This window comes from Hemibagrus wyckioides, linkage group LG09 (assembly GCF_019097595.1).
Source record: "Hemibagrus wyckioides isolate EC202008001 linkage group LG09, SWU_Hwy_1.0, whole genome shotgun sequence".
NCBI lineage: Eukaryota > Metazoa > Chordata > Actinopteri > Siluriformes > Bagridae > Hemibagrus > Hemibagrus wyckioides.
The window spans coordinates 15083732-15100927 of record NC_080718.1 but is presented as its reverse complement, the minus strand read 5'-3'; the positions used below and the strand labels follow the sequence as shown (position 1 = coordinate 15100927).

Here is a 17196-nt window from a genome sequence, read left to right as displayed (position 1 = left end):
GAGAGAGAGAGAGAGAGAGAGAGAGAAAGAGAGAGAGAGAGAGAGAACAAGGGAGCAAACTCCAGTATGTACAGAGAGTGGTATGGCCACAGGTTCAGGAGACAGATGCAATCCAACTTCTGTATGATGCTTTTGTTCAGTTTCCATTCAAGAATTCACATCACTAAACCATGTGAAAATGTGAGATAATGCAAAAGCTTGATTTTGGAATAGAGTTCTAAAAGTTTGAGTCTTAGCCGTTATAGACCAAAAAAGATTATTATTTGAAAATAAATTACATGTATAAATTCTATAATTTTTGCATATATATATATATATATATATATATATATTTTAGCAAGTAGTAGTCATCCCTGAAAAACTATTGCTAATTGCTAGAAAATATAAACTATAAACTTTTTTATTACCTTGTATTTCTATTACACACATATCACAAATTCTTATGAGAAACACCTAAGCACATTATACACAAAATAAATAATAAATATTAAAAAATACAATTCAGTTAACAGATAGAAATCTATGCACTACAATATCTATGCACTACTTTATTTATTCATTTTCATTAACAGCTTTATTGCAAATTTCCTTGCTGTGGGATAAATAACGTATCTTATCTTATCTTATTTTATCTTATCTTTTTCTGGTCAGCCAGTCGACCTACCAGCACATTTTGGAAAACTGGGGGGAAACCTAGAGAACCCAGAAGAAACCCACAAAAGCACAGGGATGTGAAACTCTGTAAAGACCAAAGAATATAGTAGACTGAATTGTTTTGCATAGAGAACTAGAATAAGATCCGTGTTCAAGTGTTTCCAACCTTCTTAAACATTCCAGGAAGAGACTCACTGCTGCTTCTCTACAGAAGTAGACACATCACCATAAATTAATTCATTTTAGAATCAGTGTTTTTATAAATATCTATGCCAATAAAGTATTTTGTATTATTAAAAACAATTATTCACAAATTGTCTCTGATCTGATTCACAGTGATGAAAAATCTAAAGCAAACTGTGCGCGTGTGTGTTTGTGTGTGTACAGCATATTAAGTATAGTAATGGTTATTTCCTGGTGTTGCACTCAGACTTTGTGATCATACTGTAGGGTGATATTTTTGATCCAGAGTCTCAGCAATAAACAGGCCAGCAGCAGTAACCAGGCGGCTCTCAGCTCCGAGAAGAGCAGAGCGCATCGGCCAGGCCTCCAGGCTTCTGGAAGTCTCTTCAGTCTGTCACACACAACTCACAACACAGGCTCCACCACCAACACAGCATTACAGGCCTGTTACACAGCATTACAGCACATCTTATTATCCCGCTCAACTCTCTTCATTAGCCCAATTGGATCCTGGGATTTCCATTTGTAAATGGGGAGCTTTTTAGATTAGCTGGTGTCGGCCATTATGACACATTCTCTAAACGTTCCCCCAACGGCACGATTAGCTCCTGTCTGTCAGGCTGGAAATGTAAACTTTTCAAAATGTGATTCATCCCTTTAAGCCTTCCACAAATATTTTCCACAAGAAACAGTAAAAAAAAAAAAAAAGTCAACGAAGCAATCCCTGTTTCAATGTTTGTCATCATTATGAATCATAAACTACTGAAACTATGCAATGTAAACCTTGTTAATCCTTATCACTGATGCATTTATCATTTGGCTCACTATAGCTAGAATGGAGGGGGGGGTATGAGCACTGTGCACTGCTCAGGCTGTTCTAATGCAGAAACACTCTGACAGGGAACAAAAAATTTCAGCTATGCAGTCACTCTATAAGAAGACATTTTCTGTACAGTACTTTGGGGACCATAAGGTTACAGTGGTAGAAGTCAATACTAAAACTACACTATTACCTTTGTTGACGGTCAAGAGTTTGCACTCATTCTGGTTCTTTTTTTTCTCTCTCAATTACAGTCTCTCTCTTGTTTACAGTCTGTCTCTCTTTTCCCAGTGGAAGGCAGGCTGCTGTTCCTCCTCAGGCTGGCATTCAGACACGGCCACAGCTCCAGCAGGACCGACGCACACTGAGGCAGCAAATTATGAAAATGTGGCTCTGTGTCCTCAATGGCACCACACTTCCTTAATGTGGCACAAAATTAGAACCTGAGGGGTGAGAGAGAGGAGCCCGTTTAATTGGAAAAACTGCTCTAGGCCTACACACATGCACACTCTCTCCTTCTCTCTCTCTCTCTCTCTCAGACACACACACACACTTAGAGTAATTCATCGCATGAAAGCTGTGATATCATCTCTTACCCACCAACAGTGCACTCTCATTTATAAGGCACCTCTGCTGAGAGCCGCAGGCATTCATAAAGGTGTTTAAATGTGCGAGTTTACCCTCAATTATTTAAAAAGCACTTTACAGAGATCACATAATGAGGGCACTCTGTCTGTTAAAGAGACAAAAAAAAATTCACCTAAAGGGGTCTCAATTGTTTACTCAAAGTGTCTTCAGCTATGTTTGATATTCCAATAAATGTCACAGTGGTATTATCACAGTGAGACATGGTGCAAGCATCTGTTTCAAATTGTGCACATCAAAACAGTTACATCTGTCATGTTTCATTTGCTTAAACATGCAAGCAGGTGCACTGGGGCACAAGAATACACACACACACACAACCTCACACCTGTATAAAATTCATTAAAAGAAGAAAGCCCATTGTCTAAGTCCCCTTTGGCCATTGAATGCCAGTTATTAAGCCACGCTTATTTCTTTGTCCTACATTGCTATGCTGAGGCCTCACTCCTGTCAGGTGTGCCCAAAGACATGGGACCGAGATTCCCACTTATGCTGAACCACCCCTAAACCTTCCTTGCTCCTCCAGTCTCCAGCCTCCCACTCCTACATGGACAGAATTACTATTCAAATCCAGGGCCAAGAATTAACCTAAAGGTTGAAAAATCAAATCATAATTCCTTCCTCTTTTTGAACCACACTCTACCCATCACCATTGTTTAATTTGTTTGGATAGGTTTCAAGCAATGGCTGAGATAAATAGTTGTAAGATAGGGAGTGCCATGGAGGCCAGGGGTTCACCTTTAAATGGGCAATAAGCACAAGATCTTAATCTTGGTTATTACAGGCTTCTTTTTATTATAATAGGGGATTAAAAGATCTGGGGTCTTATAAGAGATCTAAAAGTAAGGGTTTAGTCTGAGTAAGTAAGTCTCAGTCAATTGACAAGAACTGTTCTTTTTTTTGTATCTATAATATGTAATCATTTAACAAATATAGGCATCATTTGGTTATGATTTTCTGTCAAGCTATACTTCTTAAACTGGCTTACAAAATGAAACTCAATATTGTATCAGAGACAATGTATAGAGGACTGTATTAACTGAGACAGTGCTGTATGCTGAGTGTTAGATGATGAGTATCAGTAATAATTTTTCAAAAGTGATGAAATAAAATCGGTCAATGGTGATGGATTCAGACTTCGGTATTTTGAAACAGGGATCACGTGGCATTTTATTCTTCAGTCAATGCCGTCTGTCCCCCTCTAGCAGTTTATCAGTGGTCTGAATATACATGTCCACTCTCCTGTGTACACCCGCATAAGTGACCAAAGTTTCATCTGAACTCCATAATAGGGGCTAGCTCTGTATAGTGTCTTTCCTTCCTCTCTGCTCCCTCCCTCCCTCCCATTCCCCTCAAGTCAGTGGAAGGAGATAGGCCCTGCAGCTAAAGCCCTCTTTTAGCACGCTGCCGGCGCAGTCTATCAGCAAGGCACAGCAAGCGGAGGTGTCGCTTCTGCTCTGGCATTTCGGACAGTATCAACTCCTCTCCGGGTGCGGGGAAAAAAAGAAAAACAGAAGGGGTATTATCAGGGAGGGATGAGTACAGCTAAGGCATTTTTGTCTTTTTATTCTCCTCCTAAGCCCCAGGCTGTGCTCCCAATCCGATTGGTCGATACAGCCAAGGATGTAAATGAAATGCAAAGAGCAATAAGGCTGGCTTCCCATTGCCTCTGTGTAATGTGTCTGTTCCACTGCAACTCTCTGTTGCTGTCTCTTTTGGCTCTTGCTTGCATGTTAGTGCCACATACTCTCTGTTATTATGGAGCTATGTCCTTGTTGTGTTTTCAGTAATGTCTTTCTGTCCACACCCCTATTGACCAGTTTGTTTACTCTGATCCCATCATGCTCTTGACTCCAGCAGTGCACTCTCTTTATTTCCCATCTCTTACTTTCTCTTGTCACCCCCCCACCCCCCCACCCCACCTCCTGCTGGATGGGCTCTCCACTCTTATCTGCTCAGGCGGCCCACATTCCAGTGTTGCCGTGGCGCCCTGCCTGCATCCACGGTCACGGCGATTCCATGGGTTCCCACAATCCCTGAGATGAGAGAAGGAGAAACAGAGCAACAATGAAAATTGATGAGAAGAAAGGGAGTGACAGAGAGGTAAGCAAAGAAGCAGACAAGTCAGGAAGCCAGAAATCAAGGCAAAATTGTGTGTGATTATTTTAAGAGACACCACTCACTAAGGAGCAGCACTCTGATACATGGGCAAAACAAAAATCAGGCATGTATCATTAAGGTAGAAAGTGTGTGTATGTATAGTTTGTAGGAAGGCTGCATCACATACTGCATTCTTAGATCACGTCATCAGGGATTACAAGCCTTAACAAGATTTCTGAATATAAAATAAACAGACTCATCAAATCCATAGGCATGTGGAGTTTAAAGGGGTTGCGAATACACTTTGCAGTAGAGACTGATAGAAGAAAAAGAAAAAAAATGATGGGCAATTTCAAGAGGTTGTCCCCAGATTAGTGGGCCCTTCTTAATCTCCTTTGGCTGCTCCCAAATTGGGTTGCCTTCCAATCTCAATCCCAGACTGCTGTGCTCCTAATGTGGGAGCCAGAGACACATGACAGCAGGAGGGAAAAGGATAATTATGAGTGAGGGAGAGGGAAAGAGAAAGTGAAAGAGAGACAGAGAGATGTTTCATTAATAAAATAAACCCTGGTATAATATCAATTTATTATGGTACAAAAATATCAGACATTCTGAGTGAATTCAAAATAAAAACAAAAATTTTTTTTCCCCCAAAAGGTTTTACCTGGTCCGCTTAATAGTATTTCATCTCACCTTACACAACACCTCCCAGCATCTCGGACAGAAAAATGTGTCTAATATTTTCAAGTCGTGACACATACCTTGTGCTTACAAAGCGAAAAATACTTCCAAAATGTCATTAATTTATTTACATAATTTATACATAATCATAAAATCATCACATACCCAAATAAAAGCAGGATCATTTTATCAGTTTCTCAAGCTTAATTGATCTATTAAGTGCTACAGTAGCACCAGCATTCTGATATCAGACTGTTCCACTGACCTGCATGACTCTCACTCAAATTGGCTGGTTTGTTTTCTTCCCCATTCTATTGGTTTCTTTCCTCTAATATTTTCACCTGCCTCCTGAGGAATCAGGTATTCCTTTCTTTCTGGCATCCCTTTTCACTCAAACAGTACAGCTATATATGGGAAGGAGTGTTCACATTTTCCGAAATTTCATACTGGTTTATGTTGCGTTTTTCGGTGCAGGTCTCCGAGTCTGTCTCTCTCCTTGCTTAGGTGTGTGATGGCAGAACGGATCGCTTCGTTCTGAGGGTCCGTGGGTTCTCTCTCAATGTACCGGCTGAAGTGATGAATACTGTTGCTCAGTAGAGATTCTGGCCCATGATGCCCTCCTCCTAAATGGAGCAAGCGCTCAGCAGCCAAAGCCAGATTCTTATCCCAATTAGCAGGGTAGTCCATCTGGGCATTCACGATTTGACAATACATCTGTGAATATAAAAAAGAGAGTAAAATGCCACTGTAGAAAAAAACTGTACAAATAGAACTTGAATAGAAAACTAAGCCAAGAGTCTTTAGTCTATAGTTTGTAGTCTAGAGCATAATTAGCATTAAAAAAAAGCATAATTAGGATAGCCAAGTGATATTTTTTTATGTTACGTGACATATATATACAGACAATAAGTAATGCTGTTTCACGTGTTTTTGGATATAGTTAACTGGTGAATTCCAGAGGATCTTAAGTATTTTGACAGCAAGGTACACAATGCTTTCCTTTTACACTTCCTGGCTTTAAACAAAACAAAACTGGCATAAATGAAAGCCATTAAGTATTCCCTCAATAAATGAGCAAACACCACAACAGAGCTTTGAAGAGTTGCTGTTTAAAAGCACTGTAGTAATAAAGTGTAACTAAAACGCATTTAGACATATAGTGGGGAAAAAGTACATCACTAAGCTTATGACTTAAAATGAATTAATGATGTTCAAATAAAATTAGGACATTAAAATCAGCTATTTAACAGCTGGCTAAAACTAGCAGGTCCACTATGTCATACTCACATTGTACGAAAGCTCATAGAGCTGAGTCTGGCCCCCTCCCTCCATCCTCTCAGCAAGGTCAAAGAGGAAGAATGCCATTTTCATCCTATAAAAATCAACCAAAAAATGGATGTATGGTTCTTCTAGAAATGAGAATTTGATTCTCAGGCACACACTGAGATCAAGTGAAATTTAATGTCTCTGGCTTGCTGGACAATAGAAGTTATAGTGGAAAGCATTACCTGGCCTGCCACATTTCCTCATTGGCCACTCGTTCCCATGAGCCAGGAGGAAAGCTACAAGACCAAAAAAAAAAAAAAAAAAGAGAAGGATTTTTTTTTTTTTTACTCTACCCTATATTTATAGTACCCAGCATATCCTTATAGCTATATGGTAGTCTGTTCACATCATATAATTCTATTTTTAATCCTAATTTGGAAAGTAAATAAGACAGCTGTAATTCTTTTTTTTTTTTTTGAAAAATGTAGTATGTTTAGAGACTAAATACATCTTAAAAAGCACTGAGCATGCCAGTGGTATCTAGCTCTCATATCCAAGTGTCTGCTGGCAGAAACAAGCAATCCAGAAGATCCTCGTAAAAACACGTGACAGCTGATATTCAGTGCCTGCAATCTTTAAAAGCACTCCCATGTGCTAAATGACCCACATATTTCTGCACTTCTTCCGTTCCATTTCATCGCACATAACCATGCGGCCTCTCCTTCAAAGGAATATTTTAGCATGTGACTTCCCAGCTAATATCTGGCTGCCAGGCAGGGACAGACACGCTTGTAGCGGCCGAGAGGAGAGTAATGTCACACCATTCAACCCCGATTAGCTCGCTGAATACCAGGCAGGCACGCAGAGCCTCGGCGCCGAAGACTAGAACTAATTTCACTTTATACGCACGTATCGGCACGCTGCAGTTTAGAAAGTCATTAGGGTGGGGTCAGCAGACTAATAACGACTTTGAAGCTGGAGACGATGGCTGCCTTCCCAGCAGGACCCCAGTGCAGTGGTTAAGTGGACTTCAGCAGCAGTGGAGGATGAAGAGAGAGATGCGGCAGGAAAAAATTGTTGTATTGTGTTCTATAGATTTCAGTTTAACAGGAATCATTTTAAGAAAATATCTTGAAACTTAAAAAATAAAAATATGAAATATGTATATGATAGCATCAGATATTGTATCTGAATTGTATGAGCCAATACACAACATTTCTAGAAAACCATTAGCAGGTGATATGAGAATATAAAGCAGATGCATCATGTGAACATGGAGCATGCATTGTACCTGTTATGAGGCTCAGTCCAGTTGTACAGATTCTGTGTGCGCTGTGCCCACTCCACAGGGTGCAGGCGGCTCGTAAGAGGCATCAGCTGCTCACAGACCCCCCACGGCCAAAGGGAGAAGGTCTTCTCCCAACTTGGGTCTCCTTCCGACAAGCCAATGCAAACAAACACAGGCCGGCTGCATGCAAGCACATAGAGAGACACACAAATACACAACAAGTGAGTTATGAGAGGCCCATGACTCCAAGTCAAGATTCCAAGATTTTGTTATTCAGAGTCTTGATAATTTGTTGTTTTGGTGAGCGCACAAACAGCTGTTATTGTAGGATGTGGTAGCTTAGAGGTTAAGGTGTTGGACTACTACTTGAAAGGTTGTCAGTTCGAATCCTAGATCCACCAAGCTGCCACTGCTGGGACCCTGAGCAATTGTTGCATAAAATTAGATAAAGTGTAAGTTGCTCTGCCGAATGAAAGAAATGTAAATGTAACAGTGTTCTCAGTGAACACTGAATAAAATAACATATACGTTTACAAGTCAGCCAAGTCTGTTCCTGTAGATTCTCTTGACCAATCCTGCCATCTTTCTAATATTTTCTTTGTACATGCCTGCAATATGGTTCTATTACCCAAAATATAGAAAAAAAATAAGTAATTTAATTTCAATGCCACGGCCAGGACAAATTAGTTGTACAGCACCAGGATTTTCTTTGCCTTCATATCTCACAGCACTCTCTCACTTTTTTTTCCTAATTTTTCTCTGATTTTTTGGTCAATCCTAGAAATAAATGAACGATTTCCTGTTTGCTTACAGAAGATCTTATAAAAAAAAAAAAAGCTATCGGAAGGCTTGAACAGTTTACACAGTCAGCTGTTTCTGTAGACTACAACTAGGTACAGATTCCTATCCGGCGATTGTCATGCATTCCCCTTTTTTTCTTTTCCTGCTGCAAAGCACTCAAGTCCCTAGGGTAGAGCCTACAGTGCTTAAAGCCCCAGGCTCCAAGCCTCTGGCAAGGAAATGCTGCCGTCTAGTGGAGGGAGGGAGTAAATAACCAGACTCTTCATTCACCTTCCTCTCTATTTATTCTTTGAGCTATCTAGTATGACCTAATGAAATTAATCTGTGGCATCATGACCTGCAAGATGTTGACTTGTATTTGAGCTGGAAGATTATTTTGCAGAACATCACTGAAAATAGTATAGTGTGTGTGTGCGCGCAAGTTAAACTCACTGTATATTGTGCTGGATAAACTGTTCGATGTTAAAGCTATTCTTCTTTTCAGTGATTACTGGATCCCAAACTTGCCCAGGGAACTTTACCCCAGAAAGATGTTGTTGCAGCTTAGGCACATACCAGCTATAAGTCATCATCTGAGAATCAAAAGCAACGGCGTGAAAACCTAATATTTAAATCAGCAATAAAGAGCATTAAATTTAATAATAAAATGCTGCAAAACCTCTTGGTCGACGAGGCTGAGGTCTGGCCGCAGGTCCTGACAGTAGTGCAGGTAGCGGAGTGTGTTACCAGGAAGATCTCCCCTGGTCAGCACCAAAGAGCTCTCTGGGAATGAGAAAATGAGCTCACGGGCGAATCTCTCCACAACATCGTTCTCACTCTGATCAAGCTCTCTGGAAGCACACACATTTTATACACTCTATTATAGCACTTGAAAGCACTCAGAACTTCAAGATACACTGCACTAGCACCATTTAAACAAACCAGGATGCTCATAAACAACCACTAACTTATACAGCTGAATGTATGAGAATTTTCTCATGATTACAAAAATGAGGTACACAGTCCAGATAACTCTGTAGGCATTGAAAAGTACAGGAGATCCATGACACTATCACACCTCCAGCTGGTCTGCTGTCAGCTCCTCTCCCACTCACAGCCAGCGTGAGAGTGAATGAATGATGTTAAACTTTCTCAGATGATGCAGCTGAGCGCCTTGCCTCTGTAATCAGCCTCTGACAGGTGTGATGAGCGCCAACAAGTACATCCTTCCAAGCAGGCTGATCAAAGTGGCACGGTGCGAGGCACCAACCATACGGCTGTAATCTATGCGACTGCTGTGGCCAGTACGCCTAATCAACCACAGAGCGCCGGCGCTTTAATCTGCATGACTAGCGTGGCCAGGACAGCAAATCAAGCAGAGAGTAAAAAGAGACGGAATGTTATGAGCTCGGGAGCTTTTGATGTTTGATGAAGCATGGACGTGACGAATAATTAGGTGAGTGACTACCATGTCCGAAGCACAGTGAAAACCTACAACCCCGGGAAACAGAGTTGAACAGAGGAACAGAGGAATGGATATAACAACAAATACAATATAAAAAAATACCTGGAAACAGTTTGTTTAAACCATTGTGTTAGCTTTGAGGCATCATGATTAAAACTTTACCTCTATTATATAAAAATACTACCACATTTAAGCAGTGTCTTAACACCTACATTCAGTTTCAGAATAACTGACTCCCTCACTTAACATGTGCAATGAGTGAAATTTTGAGCTTCAACACACCCATATAGCTTATTTCAATTAAAGAAAATGTTCTTTAATAGTATTGTTTCTTGTTTTTAAAGTTATCCACACCCTCTGTGATGATTTTAGATGAGGCTTTATCTTGTCAGAATAGAAAGAGTGAACTTCTTCCTTTAATATCTAACAAGGCTGGAAAATATATCTATTTGCTCATCATGTGGACTCCTGTAACTAAAAAGTTAAAAAGTTAGTGCCACCTCACAGCTCCCAGGTCCCCCTTCAAACCTGAACTGAAGTCACTGTCTATGTGCAGTTTTACATGTTCTCTCAGTGTCACTGTGGGATTCTTTGGCTTCTCAAGTTTCCTTATGCCTACAAAAAAATATGCCAGTAAGTGGATTGGCTACACTAAATCGCTACGGGGTTCCACCACAACGCTGACCCGGATAAAGTGGTTACTGAAGATGAATGAATAAATAAATGAATTTCTCCATTCTTTTAAAATGTGCCAGTAATTCAGGAATTAACTGCATATGGCTTTGTTCAGTGAATTCATTCTGAGGCACACATGCATGTTCACCTTTGGTTTATGTGAATTGTGTGTGAGAGAAGTCCTGCAGTGATGAGCCAGGCTCCCACGTTCCACATAGATCTCAGCCCCAGCCATCTCTCCAAAAAACACAAAGTCCAGTTCAGGCCCACACCAGCCAGAACACACACACCAGCATCAGCCTGTAGCCAGAACCGCTCCACCTACAGATGTGCACATATTTCATTCAACATCTTGCTGAGTAGACAAAATTAAAAAGAAATTATTTGGAGCTGCAGTGCGTAAATCTTTCATGCAGTGCTGATATCATAGGTACCTCCAGTCCATGCATAACTGAAACTAATCATCTGTTTGTTACAGACACACTTGACACTCACAACTCCGAACAGCAGGGGATTCTCAATGTCCAGGTTGGCTCTCCAGGCAAAGAACACAGAATAGGCACTCGCCATAACAGCAATCAGGCACACAAAAACACGCCATCTCCTGTGGGTGAGAATAGACAGGACTCTAACATAAGGGCACATTTTCCTGCAACATCAAATTCTCTGTCAGCTGCACTGGTGATGCGTCCTTAAAAAAGCAGAACTTGTCAATTCTCACAAGCCATTCACTTGTAAATACACAACGTCTGAGGGAAACTTATTGAAAGCAGCAATTTCTATTTTCAGTTCACACGCAGTCTTTCCTGTTGAGTCTCACCTATTACATAAAGCGTGGAGCAGAGCCAATACAGCTAACACGAGCACAGGAACAGAGAGGTCATCCACACAGTGATTACACTGAGCGCTGAAAGAAAACAAATGCAGCATTAAATGCACTTCACTTATCTTCAGCAACTGTTTTATTTTGTTCATTGTCAAGTATATTGAATGAGAAACCTATGCACCTTCTATTTCATATTCCTAGGGAAAAAATAAAACATAGGACGGAAGTGATTTTTGGTGCTTTTGTCTTCAGTAAGTTTGGAAATATGAAACAAATATTTACATTTAGACTAATATTTCCCCAAACAGTTGAGGATAGGACAGGGAAGCTTGGCGAACAAAGCACTGAAGTTGACATAGAAAAGACAGAGAAATGTCATCTCCCTATGGCACATTTATTCGCTGGATTGTCCAAGCTTGCTGTTCTCTGGCTGCTGTTTTCTCAAACTCTTACTCTTGTGTAATGAAATGTTGGATATTTCTTAAAGCGTCCCTGAATTAGAAAATGTGACTTTTATACAGCTTTAAAATCTCTGGGTATTTACAGTCATATACATTTGTTTTGGGGATAAAGTCAGCTAAATCACAACCCTAAATTTCCATTTAATTCAGAGACATTCTCAGTACTTCACTAAACTGCATTTCACAAAATAGGCTCAATGATTTTGGTAAATCAGCTGAAATTAAATGATGTGACACCCAAAACTTTCACTGCTAGTATCGTGGTATATTTCGTGTAAAGATACTAACATGTTTCTAAGCAGTTTCTATTAGCTTCTTTAGCATTTTTTGAATAGTTTACTTTAAAATACATAACACCTGCTATTTAGTTATTAAGTGAAAGTGTCAAAAACTTTAAAATTGCTGAAATCCGAAGCTTTATGAACAGCACTAAACAGAAATGTCTTCATCTCTGTAGCTGTAATGACAATATTAAAGCTCAGTCTACAGCTGATATACTCACTGTAGCATCTTCATCAGTTTAACTTTACCCTCAGATTTAGCCTAAACAAAGCAAGAAAGAAAGACACACAGAAGAAAAACTGCATAAGGGCATAAATATTCTCCAAAGTCAAGTGTTAGCTAAGATTAGGCCAGCTTACTGAACATATGCATATACCGTATTTACTGTATTTAAGTGAGAGAATGTACCAAACTGAAGGTGCCATATTCAGCCCTGAGCAGGTGCGTAAGCAGGCCGCTGAGAGTCGTCTGGTCTCCCCAAGTCCATCTAGCTACGTTTACGTATGAGGAAACGGGCAGGTAGAGATAGGGCAAGAATCCGGCGAGAAAACACACACCCAGTGACACTATGAATGAAAAGCACAACCCCTGAAAGAAGAAATATTCAGCTATTTTAACAAATACTTTACAAATACATTGCAATTCACTAATTAATGTAAGTAATGCAAAGATATCAATAGCAAATGTTTTAGTTCATGACTACTTAAAGAGCTTGATGATTTCCTTTCTCAGATATGCAGGATGTCCAATAATCTACAGAACAGCCTGCCAGTTCCTAAACAGAGTATCAGATATTTTAATCCAATACCCTCTTAATTGGTTTACAATCCAATTGACTTTGAAGGCTGAGTGCAAGAGCCAAGAATGTGGCATTTATGAATATTTCTCTTTAATTTCTATAAAAATGAATATTCCAGTATAGTATAATGTGCTGTTAAAGTACATTCTTCTATTATGTTTAATTTAAACACAAATAGGTGCTAAAATACTATGTACATGTTACTCACATCATAAGTGTAGAGCTGGAGCAGAGCCCAGGGAATGATGAAGAGCACATACACAACCAGAGTGTGCTGGTTACACAGACTCAATCCACAGCACAGCGCCCCCCACAGAGCAAACTGAAAAAATGACAAAATGAGTAATGACATAAGCAAATCTTAAACATTGCATTGCAGAAATATCATTAATTACCTTTTTCTTCTGGTCCACAGTCTCTGCATTATGGAAGCAAACCGAGAGGGAGAAAATTATCCCCACAAATAGATTATTTAGTGAGAAGACTTCAGCCACTAGTGACCACTGCCACACGAGTTTGGATAGAGCGAAGCTTCCACCTGCTAGCACAGCTCCCGGCCCGGGCCCAGCCATTCTGAGAGAAGGAGCACACAGTCACTGCACTCAGACAACTTTCTCTCTGGGATTACCACTAAGCTTCTGTTTTATTGCAGCTAATAAACAAAGCTACACATCCTTAATCCCCAAACTGGTGTGGATTACAGTCTGACTTTTGCACTACATGACAGTAATGGAGTGAGGTTACTTTGGTGCCACTGTTGTCAGAATAAAGAGAAACAGACCATCAATCCCTTTAGAAAATACCAAAGTAAGACCACAGAGAAAATATAATGCCACAAAAACATGCCTTATTATTACACAAGTGTCTGGTACATACTTATTCAACTTGAGTGTATATGCAGTAACCAGCAGCCATATGGTAGTGAACAGCCTGGTGCGGCAGCTGGTGGTCACGCTGGGGGTTTGACCCGCACCAAAAGGCCCAATATTAGCTGAAATTGAATAGCTCTGCACTGTTCTGTAATGGAAATTTTTCTTCTTTGTCTGGTACATTATTAGCAAAATTTACCATACATGTCATGATCTCATTCAATACTTGTAATAGCTGAATATAACATTGGCAAAACAGAAGTTTGCAGAAGTACTTTTAAAAATACTATAACAGTGTCGCTATGCATTTACAAACTAGCCATAGTTCTGTTTTCAAGCTTGATCCTTTTATTAATCAGTTTATCCAATCACATGCATTAATATAAATTATTTAGCTAAAAACAACCCAAAATTAAGCTAAGAGAGATTGGGGGGGGGAGTTAGGTTAAAATGGGAATTTTCACTGCTCTATTGTTTTTTCTATTTTATTACATTTACTGTTTGGTAGATGCCCTTATCCAAAGTGACTTAAAGCAGGGCTTTTGAAGTTACTTTTTTATTAACCCTCTCTGGCCTGATTAATGAGCAACCAACATGTCTTGTTTAAAGAAAAATTGACAATGAAAACAGAATGTTTAAAAGAACAGGACAAAGAAGTGTGTGTTCATTCTCTCAGGGTTAAATTTATAATAACTAGCCCATGGCACTAGTCAAAACGGTAAAGTGAATCACTACTACAAAAAGAAATCAACCACTTTGAATTGTCTTTACTTATAGCCACAAACTAATAACTAAGGGTTAAGCAGAAAAAAGGCAATTGTTGTCACCAGTCAATCGTGTTAGCTAGACTTTTGTAAAGAACTGTAGTTGTCATATTTAGATGACTAACCCAGTCTTAATTAAAGCAAATTGTACAGTACTGTTCAAGGCCTAAAAATAACAACACACCACTCTCTCATCTCTTTAACGGTAACTGAGGCAAGTTTGTGTTAAGACCCAATGCTTATTAGTAAAACACACTGGGAGAGAGAGACCAGGAGCACACATAGCAAGGAGAATCAGAATGTGTGTAAGGGAAGAGGAAGCCAGAAGATAGGAACCAGACCGGATAGAAATGCAGAAGAAAAAGTTGAGAATGATGCCTGGAAGAGAGCTGGAGAGGGGGGGGGAACTCTGTCTAGCACATTGGTTTGGAAAATTTTAGCGAGCTTGACAATTAAAGTTGGGGGGGTAGCCAGGCGGTATGGCCCTCTCCTCATTGTAGCGAGTGGCTTAGAGTCCTCATCAGCCTATCAGCTAAGTGACAGGCAGAGAGCTGCTCTATTCAGCAGCACAGATACACGCCGCGGGCCAAGCGGCTGCCAGGTCCCTCCTGACCCTGCAATCCCTTGCCGCTGACAGCTTCAAGCTCCATGGCAAATTAGGCGCTCTCACATTACAATCGCACAAGACAGATTCCATTAACGGTATCTGAAATTGAGTAGAGAGCAGGGCCCCCGCCTTATCAGACCTGACTCATAAGCAGCGGCAGCACTGCTGCAGCGCGCACGCTTAATCGCAAGCCATGATACCATTTAGACGTTTCCAGTGCCGTTTTGCCTGCCGCTGTGATAGTCGGCCACAAAAGAGCCTGATGAGACTTAGGCGAAGGGGAACAATGGAGCTTTCGAAGGGAAAGCAAAGTAAGTCTGGAAAAAAGAGAGAGAAGAGAAGGGTAACGATGGAAAAAAAAGAAGAATACGGGGGGAGTGGAACTCTTTGACTGTTTCGCCTTCCTCCTCTCCCCCAACCTTATTTTCACATTCCTTTTATTTTTTTCCCAATTTCAACACAATAAGAAGCGGGTTTGGGTATGTGGATGCAAGTGTGCACTCACACTAATGGGGTGTCAGAGAACCAGAGGAATACTTGGAGATATCAGCTACTCAGGAGTCACACAGATAGAAGAGTGAAAAGTAACCACAAGCACTTTGGTTAAGGTGCAGACCCCCCCACACACACACACCTTCAAATCTACCCCCCCTGTGTGTCAATTAACCCCAGCACACTCTGGAATCAGGGGGCTACAGCAGGAGTTCCATCCAGAGGCAGGGGCCCTCAGTGTGAAACATCACATCCAGCCTGATTTAAACCTCCCCCAAAACGCCAGCAGCTGAGGTTGACAGGAGTGCTCAGCTGCATTCACTCCCCTCCTTAAATCTCTATCCCTCTAATGACGCTTGACATCTCTCTATTTACGAGTGTCAGTTTGTCTAAGGGAAGGTGTGATGAGCCGCATGCTACACGGCTCTCGTTTATATACTTGCAGGACCACCCGGGTCTCTCCTTCTTCCTCTCCATCTCTGTCTGCTTCTCTCTCTCTCAGCTCTGTGATAAGAGAGGATGAGTGACACTCCAGTGCAGCATTAGAGGCATACATGCTTTTATCTCAGTGTGCTGTCTGAGATGCTGCTGTGTGCACTTCTGTAGCTCATCTTTGCAGCTGTTCAACAAAAATCAGCACTCACTCATGCAGAGGTAGTTATACATACATATATCATACGCTTATCTTTTCATACAGACCATCAGCATAAACAGTTGTTCTCTAAGAAGAGTGGAAAGGTGGTAAAATATGTAATGTATATTTCCTTCTCATGTGTCCCATTTATGTTAGATTGATAGGATATTTACTGTTAACTTCTTAAACTTGCACCTTCGTTATCATTCGGTTAGCGTATTCAAAGCTGAGTTACATATGTGTAGTGAAGATTTAATACTGGAACAGTATGCAGACATAACTACATGATTTAAATGCTGTTAAAAACCTGTGCACTATTTATCCAAGAAAAACAAATTGTGCTAAATCATAGCAGATGAATGCCTCATTAGCTTGTCCTTTGATATGAGGGCAGGTTTTCTGTATAAGAGAGCGTTTCAATTGAACGAAAACAGTGTCATGATTTTTATTTCTTTGACCACGCAAAATAACAATTTAAAAAAGTGTGATTAAAATAGCCCATATACCACATTCACATTAGGATTTCATGACCTCAACTATGCTCACAAATGAGCTGTCAGCCTTCAGTCTAAAAACAAGAAAATACAAAGTAATATATTAATTTGCCAATGGCACAACCAGAAAACTGACTTAAGCAACTCAATAATCTGTCTATGACTATGCATGATTTATTTGACTGGATTGGAGTGAGGCACTTTATTCAGTAACGTATTATCAATTATTCATTAAATATAGTTAAACTAATAAGCAACATATAATTAATATAATTCTGGACCCCAGAAAAGCTTTAGGAGTTTAAGGGGTTAAACAGTAGGAGTGATATAAACAGTGAATAATTAATCATCATCAGTTAATTCAAGGTGCTACATATTTGATCCATTATAATGGATTTGAGTACTTACTCT

At 40.2% G+C, this 17196-nt stretch overlaps 1 protein-coding gene across 1 annotated transcript in view; it reads right to left on the bottom strand.

The window, feature by feature from the left end:
- Positions 1 to 426: 426 nt before the first annotated feature.
- tmem260 (transmembrane protein 260) overlaps positions 427 to 17196 on the bottom strand; it is a 28524-nt gene continuing 11754 nt past the window's right edge. Inside the window, exons 4-17 of the mRNA XM_058398343.1 lie at positions 13321 to 13498; positions 13134 to 13247; positions 12535 to 12714; positions 12347 to 12387; positions 11378 to 11464; positions 11053 to 11161; positions 10706 to 10878; positions 9097 to 9268; positions 8871 to 9010; positions 7641 to 7817; positions 6592 to 6645; positions 6371 to 6455; positions 4225 to 5797; positions 427 to 2100 (exon numbers count right to left, since the gene is read on the bottom strand). Of these exons, the coding sequence (XP_058254326.1) occupies positions 5525 to 5797; positions 6371 to 6455; positions 6592 to 6645; positions 7641 to 7817; positions 8871 to 9010; positions 9097 to 9268; positions 10706 to 10878; positions 11053 to 11161; positions 11378 to 11464; positions 12347 to 12387; positions 12535 to 12714; positions 13134 to 13247; positions 13321 to 13498 (1783 nt within the window). The 3' untranslated portion in view covers positions 427 to 2100; positions 4225 to 5524. The remainder of the gene's footprint in view (positions 2101 to 4224; positions 5798 to 6370; positions 6456 to 6591; positions 6646 to 7640; positions 7818 to 8870; positions 9011 to 9096; positions 9269 to 10705; positions 10879 to 11052; positions 11162 to 11377; positions 11465 to 12346; positions 12388 to 12534; positions 12715 to 13133; positions 13248 to 13320; positions 13499 to 17196) is intronic.